The sequence below is a fragment of the Zonotrichia albicollis genome, chromosome 5, assembly GCF_047830755.1.
Source record: "Zonotrichia albicollis isolate bZonAlb1 chromosome 5, bZonAlb1.hap1, whole genome shotgun sequence".
In the NCBI taxonomy this organism is placed as follows: domain Eukaryota; kingdom Metazoa; phylum Chordata; class Aves; order Passeriformes; family Passerellidae; genus Zonotrichia; species Zonotrichia albicollis.
In genome coordinates, this window is record NC_133823.1 from 42,752,574 (window position 1) to 42,766,258 (window position 13,685).

At 40.0% G+C, this 13,685-nt stretch overlaps 1 protein-coding gene across 1 annotated transcript in view; it reads right to left on the reverse strand.

Moving 5' to 3' along the window:
• KIT (KIT proto-oncogene, receptor tyrosine kinase) overlaps positions 1–13,685 on the reverse strand; it is a 56,919-nt gene that overhangs the window by 15,734 nt on the left and 27,500 nt on the right. Inside the window, exons 5-10 of the mRNA XM_074541496.1 lie at positions 11,700–11,859; positions 8,680–8,869; positions 7,890–8,005; positions 2,571–2,685; positions 1,207–1,400; positions 21–127 (exon numbers count right to left, since the gene is read on the reverse strand). Of these exons, the coding sequence (XP_074397597.1) occupies positions 21–127; positions 1,207–1,400; positions 2,571–2,685; positions 7,890–8,005; positions 8,680–8,869; positions 11,700–11,859 (882 nt within the window). The remainder of the gene's footprint in view (positions 1–20; positions 128–1,206; positions 1,401–2,570; positions 2,686–7,889; positions 8,006–8,679; positions 8,870–11,699; positions 11,860–13,685) is intronic.

Here is a 13,685-nt window from a genome sequence, read left to right on the forward strand (position 1 = left end):
AAAGGGGCTTCTGATTTTACCTGCAAATATATGTACACCAGGATCATGACTATGATGCACATCAGTCCTGCAGCAACTCCAAATGCAGTTAGTAAAGGGGTGAAAAGGGTATGTGTACGGATTTGCTCTGAAAAGGAACAGAAAATTCTCCTAAAAATACTGGACAAGAAAGACTAAATTAAAAAGATGCAGGTGAAAACCTTTCCTTGTCTCTTCTTTTTGAAATACAGTTTGGGGATTTGACTTTCCCAGATGTGCTCCAGGTTTATCAGCATGTCTTTCCTGAATGAGCTGTGGGAGACGGAGCTGGCACAGAAATCATGCAGTTCGATGCCTTTGGAGTCTCAGCTTCATTAATTCAGGGGGTTTGGCACTAAGATCAGTTAATGCAAGGGGTTTGCATGATCTCAATCAAGTTAGGTTAAAGAAAGAAGCTTTTATCTGAAGTCCTAATTTCTTCTCCTTCCCTTTGCCCCCCACCTAAGCATGATCACTACAGCACAGTCTTTACAAGGAGAGGTTGTGCCAAGTAGTGAAGAAATACAATTCTACTACAACCCATCTGCCCCAAATCTGGTGTGTGTATTTATTTGTATGTTATATCTGGGTGTAACAGAAAAAAAAGAAGCAGAACATTTGGTTTTGCAAAGAAGTGTACAGCTTTACAAACACATTTCAAATCATCTATGTTCTAGTGGGTTTTTCTTCTCCCCCACAAACCTACAAATACCACTACAAAACTCATAAGCCCTTTTGCAGCATGTTGTTGTTACTTCTTTTATAGCAGCAGGACACTAAGGCTCCAGGCAAGTTGGGGACTGCATTTTTCCTGAGACATTGTAAAAACCCGAAATAAAATGCAATCTTTCTTTGAAAAAAGAAGTGATGGCCTAAATAGTCAAAACAGAAAAACAGGAAAACAAAAGGGACAGAGAGAAGGAAAGTCAGGGTAATGCTGTAGGTGGTTTCTCTCTGTGCTGCATAGACAGAAAAAAACACCTACCTACTGCATTGCAGAACAGGTGCCATAAAAAGACAGTACCACAATAGTCATTGAGAAATTAAAGCAAGACTTTGACAGGCAGAACGTGCAACGAAGTATGTTATCATGCGCTCAGCCACAGTACTGTAACCTTCTCACAGCTAAACCACTTAAAATCCTTTTCCAGAAAGAGCCACACACCACCCGTGTTCTGTGGCTGTTACCTTTAATAGCAAAGTTGAAGAAAGCAGAGCTTCTGTCCCCATTGCTGGAGGCCTCACAGCACACGGTGCCGGTGCTCCTGAACATGCTGGCATTAATGGTGCTTTCAACCAGGATCCGCTCAAATGACGGGGCTGATGAATTTGTGTAACCAACTTTGACATCCATGGGGGATATTGTTGGTGAATCAAAACACCTGGAGAAACAATACTGACAGTTACCTGCAGTGGATTGCTACCTGGAGTGCCAGACCAACAGAGAACTGAACAATTCTGGTCCACAAAGGGTTTCAGCTGAAGATCTAAACCCTGAAACAGCCTATTCACAGTGACTCCTGTCTTGTATGAAGTAGGAAAAATGGATACATACACCTAGCCTGGCCCAACTGGAGACCACGACATCTTTGCATTTGCTTTTGGTTACACATACCTACAGGTCTGTAACTTCTCTATGGGTTTTATATCATTCAACATACATTTTCAATTTCATTATCAAGCAGTTGTGCTCTATTACCCACTTCTGAAAATGTTTCCCAAGCATCATCAAATTACAGCACAAAAGAAGTCCATGATGTACATGAACACCATGAAGCTTGTATGCAGTCAGAAAACAGTTCTTTTCTCTCAAGATGTTGCTTCTCCTTCATATGTCACATATTTACTACATGAGCACACATTTAAGATTTTAAAACAGGTATTATTTGAAATCATTAAGGAAATAATTATTTCAGACATTTAAAAAATTACTCCAGTGGGAAGGAGACCCATTACTTGCTAGTATTATATAACCATGGGGGAAGTCAAGCAAAACCTGAAAACTTGCTTCACAAATGCTCACTCACTTCACAGGGAAACTCTACAATCTTCTTATAAACACCTGGTTTTAAAAACACCCAATTTCATTCATAGCAACACTGGACTTGTTTACTTGTCATATGCTTCATGTGAACAGAAATCTAATTACATTATGTCTGGAAAAATTACTTCATTACACAGTAAAACAAATTATAACAGCCATATTCACAAGTGATTCTGTGATTGCCATTCTGTGAAATTGCATATAGAACATGTGTCATCTGGGGCCAAGCTGATAAAAGCCATAACTAGCTTGCAGCAGAAACTTTATATTTTGCTTTTACACAGCAAGTGTTGGTTATTCCCCTTTCAAGGACAGAATATAAAGGAGAAAAATGAAATGTATCCCTGCGTTCTCACAAAATACTGCAAATAATGCCATGCCAAAAAGCATGAAAACCACGATGCAACATTTGAATGTAACCAATCATTTAATTTTCTTAATTTGTAGTTAGAAATTGGATGTGTTGCACCTAAAACAACCTTTGGAGACTGTTGTTTACTTAACTTACCTCTGCTCAGTTCCTGGGCAAAAGTACCAGTATATAGTAGGGGCTGGGAATCCAGCAGCTACACACTGGAGAACACCATTGCTAAGTATATCCAGAGTGAGAATCTCAGGCTTTGCTGCAATAAAGAAAAGCAATAGTCACCCACTAGGGGAACACAGAATGTACACTGCTATTTGCTCTTCACATCAGCAACCTGTGTGCCTCATAATCCATGCAATCACTCAGGTGAGCAAGACTTTCTTATGCTCAAGGATGTCTGGGTCTGAACCAGTATCCTGCAAAAATCTAACATCTGTGAAAATATTAGCTCTTACACTGAATGCTTGGGCTGGACATTACAAGAATACCTCATCTCCCCTGAGTATTTGATTTGATGAAGGATCCTAAACCACCAAAGCTAAGAGCTTAAACAACCCAAAGAAGTGTGTGCTTAGAACAATGGTAAAGTTCCCATTCCTGCACAGTGTGACTTTAACCATCTGTAAAAAGGACAGTTTCTTCCCAGTTAAGAGCGTACTAAATCTGTCAAACCACATCCCTCTTACATCTGCCCTGTGTATTCAATATTACTGCTGCAGCCAGGAAAGGAAACACAATGCAAGGCAACCAGTGCAAGCCTCCCAACAGAGGACACACACCTCTATAAGATACTGAACTGCCCAACTGCCTGATTCTCTGAAACATTGCAGGCAGAGGAAGCCAACACTGGGCTGAAGGTATTAGCTTTCCAAATGAGAATTTGTGATTGCTCTGGTAGTTTAGAAAGCAATTAATCCAGCCAATGCCTTTGGTCACATCCTGCACAGGAGTTAGTCCTGCAGTTGGTTTAGAAGTCCCTGTTTCAAGGAGACACCTGCAGTCACGTGGACTTCAGAGTCATTAGTCCAGTGTCATAGGCATCAGCCAAGAGTACCACCAACACAGCAAGATTTTTTTTTTCTGATGGAACTGAAACCTTACTTCCCTTAACAACCTTAGCTTCCTTGCAAAATCACCCAAACAGAAGTCAATGAAAGAAACTATGAAAGATTACATTGCAATGATTCTGCTCACCTGACAGATACAAGTTAAGAGCCCATTATCAGTTAATATGGCTTTACAGAAATGTAAGATGAACTCCTAATTCTAGAAAGTAGTGAAGCTGTATAGGCTGCAATGGGAAAACAGATTTATTTCAGATGAAACCCATGTACGAAGACTGCACAGCGTTAGTTTTTAATGAATATTCTACTCTCTGATTAAATTGGAGTCAACAAAGCACACGTATATTCTCAATCACACACCACCTCCTCGTGACTCATGTAACAAGAACTGAATGTTCTTTCGTTTCTAAATCCGCATGTTGTGTTTTATACAAAACACCAAGAACCAAACATTGTTGCAAAATGTTGAGACTGATTTTCAGCATTACTCATTTGGTGAAGAACTTTCTGAGAGCACACAGCATCTCACCCAGCCTCAGTGCTCACAGAACACATGTAATTCACATTTCTGAAATTCCAATCAAAATGGCTGGATTGTGAAATTGAAGTTAGCTAAACTACAACCCATGTGCTATTTGTTTAGTTACATGCTGTGTTTTAGGCAACATCACAGCACAGTGTAACCCAAGAAATGAGAGCACCGAGAAGTCAAATATAAGAGGCATCTGTGCATTAAGCCATGGAAAAAGTACAGTGCCAGAGTTGGTCTCCAATCTGAAGCTGAATGAGGGAAACAAAAATGCCCATAGTAGTTAGGCTCTTTCCACTGTAAAAACCTAGCACAATAAAAGCCTGTCTACGTCGCCATGAGCCCGCATGGACTCACCCTGCAAGAGGGAGGAGATGAGAGGCTCTGCAGCCCAGGCAGAGCGGTCCAGCCTTGCTGCCACGGGAAGCTGAGCTGCAGCAGCCTCTGAGAAGTGCTGACCTAGGAGCTCTGCCTGTCATGTGCCCAGTGAAGCACTTTGATGTGGCAATTAGCACGATCAGCCTCTCCCACCAGCACTGAGGGCTCCCAAGCCCCTCTGGCTCAGAGACATTAAGGGATGCATTTCACTTGAGGCAGCAAAGAGCCCCCACAGCAGTACCCAAGGGGGCTGAGACAGCTGCAACGGCAACCACCACTGGCTGCTCCTTTGCCAGCTCAGGCCATGCATCTCAGCACCTGCAGCCCCTTCTGGCAGCCAGAGCACCTCCCTCAACCACCACTGTAGGTACTTCAGGGGATGCTGGAGCAAAGAGGGCCTGGCTTTTGCAAACAGATGCATGCCACGCTGTCACCACGCGTCTTCTTTTTAAAAGGGATTTTACTGTGCTAGATTTTATGACTTGCACTGCCTAATTACCTCTCCTGCTATCAGACTTCTGATGACTAGATGTTGCTAGCTGTTCTGACTTTAACCCCCTAAATATCCAACATTTTATTATATTGCTCAGCATATATACATACTGTAATCTGTAATCAGCCATTAAATGTCTTAAACTTCTAATTTCACTAAGTTTATTAATTGCTTTTCAACTTCTGTTAATGTTGATTCTGAATATATCAAAGACGACTTATAAGAGGTCACTTCTATTTTAATTCAATGTTCTGTATAATGGAATTCTGCACCTAATTGCTTTCTATTGCCAGTTTCCCTTCCTTCATTGTTAATGAAGTAAATGTCTACAAAGTACCACTTAATAGGTATTGTCAGTCATCCCAGACAAAAAGAGAGCTTTTTCCAGCTGGAGCTACATTTTTCTGGATTGTAACAAATCTTTTTACAATATCATGGTGATTCCTCATGGTTCACTGCATAGTCCAATGACAGGAAAACAACTGAGCTTGGCTTCATGGGATCTATAACACCATGACCAGTTTTCTCTTTGCAGCAGGAGCTCTAACTGCATAGATAATGTTTTGTTGACTATAATTAAGCTGAGATATTATTTTTCACTAAATTCAGTTACTAGTTGGAAGATCCCTCTGCTAATTGCTAGATACACAATACCTTGCCACTCTGGAGATTTCACGCTTTCTTAATTGTAACTGAGTACAGTATGCTGCTTGTCAAGCTGTAATTTTCTTTTTGGCTCCTAATTTTAGAGCTGCTTACCTCTATACATTTATTATGAGTTGCTACACAATTTTAAAAGCAATTTAGTATTGTTTCAGATTGGCATATGCAATTGGTAAATATGTTTAAATCCAAGCCAAGTACTTCTGCACTGGGTTTGTCATGTCTTTTAGCAAATGCTTCAGCATTGGTATTTGTTTACGTGAAGACATTCTCCTGATTATGAATCCTGTTTTACCTGTTTGGTTATTTTCTGCTGATTACATGCCCAAGCCAGACATGTAAACATCACGAGCTACAGCTAAGCAATTTATGCAAAATCCCTGACAACAATGTCAGGTGAGGACACACCATTAGATCAGATCTGACCCACCCACATATGATTCACCTTTGGCAGTTACTCTGATATGTCAAATAATATGGTACATTGCCATGCAGTTTGTGTTTCACAGCTAAATGATGAGCATTTTACAAGCCAGCAAAAACCCCTTTTCTAGGGATTGCTGTTGTTAAAGACAACCCCTAGACAGACCGATCTATTAATCTCTCTTTTTCAAAATGAAAAAATGTTTACAGGAGCTTAGTCAAAATGCCAAAAGAAACTTTCTGAGTCAAGTAAACCAATTGCTGCAGCCATGGCTGCAATCCACCCAGGGCCACAGTGCACATCAGCGTGGGCTCTATGGGACTGCTTACATGTCCCCACAGCATCCCAAGACTGATCTTGCTACTGACAAGACCAGTAGTTGAAGAAAGAAAAAGACTAGAAGGCTGCCAGTTGTATGGACAAACCATTTAGAAGAACAAAAGTGTCTGTGCTCCTTCTTGCCTTGTCCATTCCACTTCTCTATCCTCTCTTCCTGGTCTGGTTTCCTAACCATAATCCACAGGGATTTTCAGCTTTTATTAAGCAGCACATGCCTCAAAAGCAGCAGCACGGAGATCTGCATTAAGAACTGACACCTGATGATGCCAAAATTGTGAAATAGTGGTTTTTTAGTTCTTGTGCCCAGATTATAGGCAACCTGCAATTTCTCCCACTCCTTCAGAGAAATTAAAACTTCTGGCTCAACATTTTGCTCCGTTAATCTTTGACACACTAGAGGTATCCCTCATGACTGTGACCCACGCTCATTCATGAGACAAAGGAGATCTGAGATCACCAGTGGCCTTATCTCAGAAATCAGAGCTAGGAAATAGAAGGCACAATGTAAGTGTCAACATTCATATATGAAGGAAGAAATACCATGTTCTGAAAGGAGCCCAAGTGACATTTCTAAATCCAAACTATGTCACTGCTAATAGAGATGCTACAAATGCTGATCTTCAATGATAAATGAGAAGAATTCAGAAATTAACAGTAAGGACTTGATGCATTTGTGGAAGGCTTGACAATCCTCTACATAAAACTGTGCTTGGAAAAGGACACATTGCTGCCTAAGCATAGCAGCAACACAAAACTGCATTTGAAGCACATCCACTTACTTTCGATACGGTTCCTCCTGCTGGGCTCAAAGTCCCCCTTGGTTTAATTTTCCTTAAGCCTGGCCTTTAGCAGCAGCCAATATTTGTCAGCTGAGCGCATGAAATGTTCTATGAGGAGGGCTCTGCTAAACACAGGGTTTTCTGAAGGTCTCATTGAATTAATTTTGAAGTTTAGCTTTTGTCTTGAAGAATGCTATTTGGAACTGAGGCCAGTGCTCTGTCTTAACAAGCATGTCCCAAAGATGACAACAAACACATTTGTAAAGCCATGCAGATTTCTCTAAAACAATGGTGATTTATACTATTATACAGAAGTACTTAGATGCCAAAAGGCATCTAAATGTGAGTAATTCTCCTGACAAGCTTTCAAACTCTGCATCCAACTCAAACAAATTAAGAACAATTAAAAGCTTAGCTTGGTTGCCAAAAATGCAAATTATAATCCCTGTGTATCCTGCTCCACCTCAAATTATAAAAGGTCCATGATACATACTTATTTTTGAGATCACGTTTCCAGGTGCTACAGGTTTTTCTTCTGTATAAACAACCTAGCTGCTCTCTGGTAATCTCTGGAATACATTCGCTAGAATATAAGGTCATGCTGGATAGTAGGTGGATTTGTGTGAGTACTCTGCACTTTTATATCTTGACATTTAGTTTTCCAGCATGTGCTTCACTTCAGAAAGCCTCTCATATGCTGAACCACACTGTGACATCTTGTGCATACATTATGTTGTATAAAATACAATGACTATGATAATGAAATATTTCAGACTGTTCACTTTACTTACTTTTCACATAGACATTAAATGTTACAGAGGAGCTGGCATCAGAGTTGGACACAAAAAATGTGTAAATGCCTCCTTCTGTTCCTTTTAAGCGTGTAAGGTGAAGTTCACTTGTGTAACTGCAAAGAAAAAACTTAAGCATTACTAACACACACAACTTGCTCTGAACAGGCAACTGCTGCATGGAAAATAGGGAGGGAATTTTCTGCAGATATCCATGCAAACACTCTTATCTTACATTATGATTGCCATTGAACTTCCAACATCCAGATTTTTTGGCACTTCTAACACCCAGATGTGTGCCTGCATGGCAGCTGAGCCTCGGGCTCAGACCATGCATGCATCATCACCTGCTCCTCTTCTCACTGAGGAAGGAACTCAGATTCACAACCTAGGCCACATGCTCTAGGTGCTTCACTGGATTTTTAAGACAAGGGATCAGGAGAGAACAGTGCACAGCAGAAATAAAAACATAAGCTTTTTTCCAGAGTACTGGGGTCTGCTGTGGCAGTGAAGATGTTTCTGCACACAATCAACCTTAATTCTCTTTCTTGCTTATTGGACAGGAATGTAGGTGAGTTGTGAGTAAACAGCAAGCTGGTCCTCAGATGGTGCGGTTAGCTTGGTGCTGCTCCAAATGTAGGTTGGCAGACTGCACCAGTTACCGTGGCAAGCTACACGTACTACATCTTTTATTGTCACAGTTTTCTCACCATCCCCACTTTCCTCTTTCCAGAGCAGACTCTAGTCTGCTGTTTCAGAGTGAAATCTACACTACAGCCAAGAATATTACCTGTTATTGCCCACAGTCTTGAACTTGACATCATGGTCTGAGGAATTCTGTAATGTTTCGTTCATGTACATCCAGACTTCTTCCTTTGGTTTTGGATATGCCTCATATTCAACTGTTAAGTTGCCATTTTGTCCTGCATTTATATCTATTGTGGTATTCATTGTTGCAAACAAGCGGACAAATCCTTTAGCTGATGGTCATAAGAGGAGAAGAAAAACAACTTCAGGGCCATGTAGAAGTTTGTGAGTACTTTAACCACATTCAGATGACTTCAAGATTGGTGATCAAACATCCAAGTGTGAAACAGGAGACCTTATCTGCAAATCAGTACTTAAACCCTCACCTGACAAAACCAACTTTACTAGCTATACATAGCATGAGGCACATAACTTAAAGCAGCCTTGAGTGCCTTAGTACCAATAATTCCATCTTCTGGTGACAAATATCTTCTATATGCATTTGGAAAAATGCGAGCATGTGTTTGATTCTACTCAGGTATTTCTATTTTTCCAAAAATTTGACTTGCCAACTGTCTGGTGTGAAAGAAACATTATGAAAAAAGCAAGCTAAAATCATTTATTACAGCACACTAGAGTATTAGAGGATTCTTTGTCAAGTGTAATTAAAAACAACATTACAAATGAAGCTATTAAAAGCTGTAATTAGAGAAAAATGTGCTAAGTCCACAGGCCTGGATACCAATCATCTTAAACTAAGGAATTTCTGTACATCTGCTGCTGGGTCTTAATCTTTCATTTGGCAGATACCATTTATCACTGCGCAGTTCCGTTCCAAAATATCATGTCTAACAACATCCTTGCTGTAGTGGTTTTAATTTCATTAATAAACTCATCAGATTGAGGATTCACTTTAAAAAGACAAGTTTTTAGTCCTATTACAGAAATTCATAAGGGAATCATCAGTTTGACAGGCAGATTGCAATTACAAGGAAACACATTTACTGAGAGCTTGAATTTAGACCTAAAGTCAATCTCAGAGCTCTGCTTCTTCCCACTTTCTAGTAATCAAACTGCTGTGGCCAGCTGGGCACCCGAGCTTGGGAAAGCCAGAGCCAGTGGGGCTTGGTGAAAGCATATGGATCTGCCAGAGCACTTGACAGATGCTTTGAAGAGGAAAGGATGAAGTAAATTCACAACAGGCAGGGATGCTCTAAAATGGTCTCCATCATTAGAAAAGAGAAAAATATTTCAAATCTGGAAACTGAAGGTTTGCAGTTTCTTTGCAGTGCTTTTTTCAGTTTTCTGTATAAACACAGGATTCCCTATGCAAGCTATATTCAAAATCAGACCCAACTCCCATCAAATAAAATTTTATTATAATGTTATCAGTCCCTGTAATGCAGTTCTAGTACCTTATACAGTTAGATAAATTACCAACAGAAAAAGTAATTAGAAATTTTACAAAAAGTACGTATTATTTCTTGTAAATTTTTGGCTAATGTTAATGCCACAGTGATTTAGCAAATACTGCAACCCCAGATCTCTCTCTGTTTACACACTATACACCACTTCCCAGGACCCTGGGAGCTGGCACAGTTCAGGTAAATATAGTCAGTTTGACAATAAATGGTGAAAGGTATCCAAAAGTTGGAGCTTATTTAAGTCAAATTTGAGAGGGTGGAAAGAGAAAACTATCTCAAGAAGGAAAGATTCCACCTTTTCTCTGGCATTTTTTATTAAATACAAACTTTGTATTTTACTAAACAAAAATTTTATTTCCTACTTTTTATAATGCCATGCTTTATTTTAAACCCCAGACTTTCCTAAGTCAATCTTTTTTAAAGCTACATTTGCATATGTAGTAGTACTAAGAATTTCTGTAGTGAAGAACTTCCCTCCTCTTATAATAAAAGCTTTCACATTGATCCCCTTGGGGAGAAGATTTTCTTTCATACTTCACACTGTTTCACTCTTTTACATATGAATGTAGTCTCTCCTGTAGAAAAATGAGGAAAACATCCCTTTCATTGTGAGCACTACCCCCTCAACTGGCACAGCAAGGTTAAGGGCACTCAAACCTCTGCCTGCTTGCTGAAGATCTGACCCACACAGGTCAAACACTTCTGTTTTCTTTACGTTACCAAGGAAAGCAAAACAAGCAGTGTGGCTGGAGTGCGTGTCTGTGCAAAGGAAAAATGGATTTGAAAAGGAAAAAAAGAATCCAGAGCTAGATTTCCCTTAGTTACTACACCCTCGAATGGAACTGAAACAGTTGTAGCAACTACACAGATCAGAATGATCTTATTAACTATACCAATATGTCCTTAATTGTACTCAATTTATCAAATGAGCAGGTTTCAGCAGCTTTAAAATTCAAAAGGCACTGTGTGTCGCCCAAGTTAATATATAGCAGACTCCATACACATCTGTTATTAAACAAGAGGAGGAAGGGAATTTGCTCACTGTTTAGGGACATGATCCAAAACATGTAGAAGTGATGGATAGTGGGTTTAACAAGGGGGTGACCTCCGGAACAATTTCATGCTGTCTTTGTGCACCACGATGTTGCTCACAGCATTATTTTAAATAGAGGTAGAACTACAGTTTCTACATAAAACACACTGACACTCTGTCAGTGAGATTCCCCATGCTTGGAAGGCAGGTATTGAAGATGTGCTTCACACTTGTACTGCCAAATTACTTGGGCACAGGGACAGTACCAGGAGCAGGTACATTAGTTGCTTTGTTAAAATTGGTTTAAATTTTAGATTAAACCAGGAAGGATGAGACAAATCAGAGGGACAGAAACACTGTTGGGTGGTTTTTCTAGTATCACTTTCCAAAAACTAGCAAAGGGTTATGAAAATTAAAGCAGTCATACACACCACAACTTCCTGAGCCATCCCATATTTTACCAGTCAGCAATAACCTTTACAGAAAACCCACTTAACTTGCTGAGGTTTGGGGAAAAGGACAGAGAAGGAAGGAAAGACTCCCCAGTGTTCTCACTTTTCATCTCCTGCTCTTAGAAATGTTAAGATTTTTACAAGAAGTATTTACCTAGAGCCTTCAAGGTTACTGTGGCATTCGTTTTTCCAAAAGAGTTTTGTGCTTGGCATGTGAATTCTCCAGAATCATTAACTCCCACTGAACGGATGTTCAATGTTAATTTCCTTTCGTATCCATAATCACGCAAATTTCTGCTTTTGGTTGTAATACCCTGTCAGTAAAAAACAATTAACATCTAAAACACTGTGTATGCATCATCTTTCCTAGATAAATTAAAAATAGAAGTAATTATAACTTTGCCATATTAATATTCATAACTTTAAACTGGAATAGTAAGCCAGCACGACAAACCTGTCACTAGAATCTCTCCATGCAAAACAAGTGTGTGATCAGCTGCCTTTAGGAGATAATGTCCTCTCCTAAGTCCTATCCCCTCCCCTCTTTCTTTTTTTTTTCCTTTTCTTCTCAAGCTCCCTTCTAAGGCAAGAATGTAGAGGGACATGGAGTGGGGGTGGAATGAATTTGGGACTACGCTCACCTGCCCCAAGAGGGCCAAATGGAGGAGACCAACCCAAGACAAAAAGAACTAGACCTCTAGCTTCTTCAAACGTTCCCATTACCTGATGACAAGGCTGGTGGGCCCCAGGTCAGATCCAGCTCATTCTGGCCACATTTCCAACACTAAGGTGAGTATTGGTGGGAGGGCGAGTAACCAACTGAAAGTTTTATTTGCACAAAGAGTACTTCTAACTGTAGGGCTTGATGCAAAATGACCACTGGGTCCTGACTTTCCTAATGCTCAGAAGCTGAAGCTCTTGTATGAAGTCATTGCATCTCAGAAGTGTGGTTCACCCTTCAAATGGTGCCTGAAGTTCAGCAACTCTCTAATGGTTGCAATGCTTCCCAGCGAATGACAAGAATGAATTTAACATCTTGGGGTTCATTTTAACCATGGTGCTCTATGTTCCAAGGCCACAGCATCTCCTGATTGCAGGCATGCTGCAGAGAGCCCTGAGAGCCCTGCTGGCAGCAGGTTATACACAGCATCCCCCCCCTCCCACTGGTACCCACTCTGATTCTTGGTCCACAGCAATATCAATTTATTAATCTTAAAGGAAACTGGAAACTTCATCCTCTTAAATATGTCATGATTCTATACATGTGCACAGAAAAAATAAATGCTTTGAGATGCTGACTTTAATCTCTGTGAGAACTTTTGGTATGGTTGGAAAGACTGATAAAATTTACACTGATTAAACCAAATGCAGACCTGGACTTGTTATGATTTTCTAATTGAATTATTGCAATTCTTGGATGTTCCAAGAGCTTCTAGACAAATTAAAGCTTCTCAATGCAATTTTGATTCCTCCTGACTTATAAAAATCACAAGAAAAGTATATTCAGTATGGATGTGCTTGCTAATAGTCAGTCTCCTAATTTTCCAAAGTGGTGATAACTTCAGTCATACATGTAAAAACATTTTGGTTTTTTTTTCTCTCATCCATTCAGGACAAAATGTAATTCTGAATCTACTTAAAGATGAGATTTTTGCATTCTCTTTCAATACAAAATTTAATTTGATAGTCAGTATTTCAAAGACAGCAGCTCCTACTATATACTAGAAAGGACAGAAAAGTCAAACTTATTGAGAAAATACTTTCCTTGTGGCTTTTACACATTAAATAAAAAGTTATAGAGTACAAAAAATGAAGGGAAGGCCTCAATTTCATCAATCTGTAACACAGGAAAGGGAGGGGAATGAGAGAAGAAATGAATTCTCAGATGAAGCTCCTGCACAGGAACAAAAGCAGATCTGCATCTGCATCAAGCCACCTTCATGTCACTCAGACTTTCTCAACATTCAGAGCTGTGGGGTGGGATTCTGGTGCAGTGAGCACTTAGCAGCAACAGCTTTGCCAGAGCTGGTGCATTTGCCAAGCACAGCATGCCCAGCCCCAGGGAACAGGACTCCTGTTTGTTATGTGCCCAAGGAGATGTGATTTACCCGAATACCACAGGACTCTTCCATATACATAG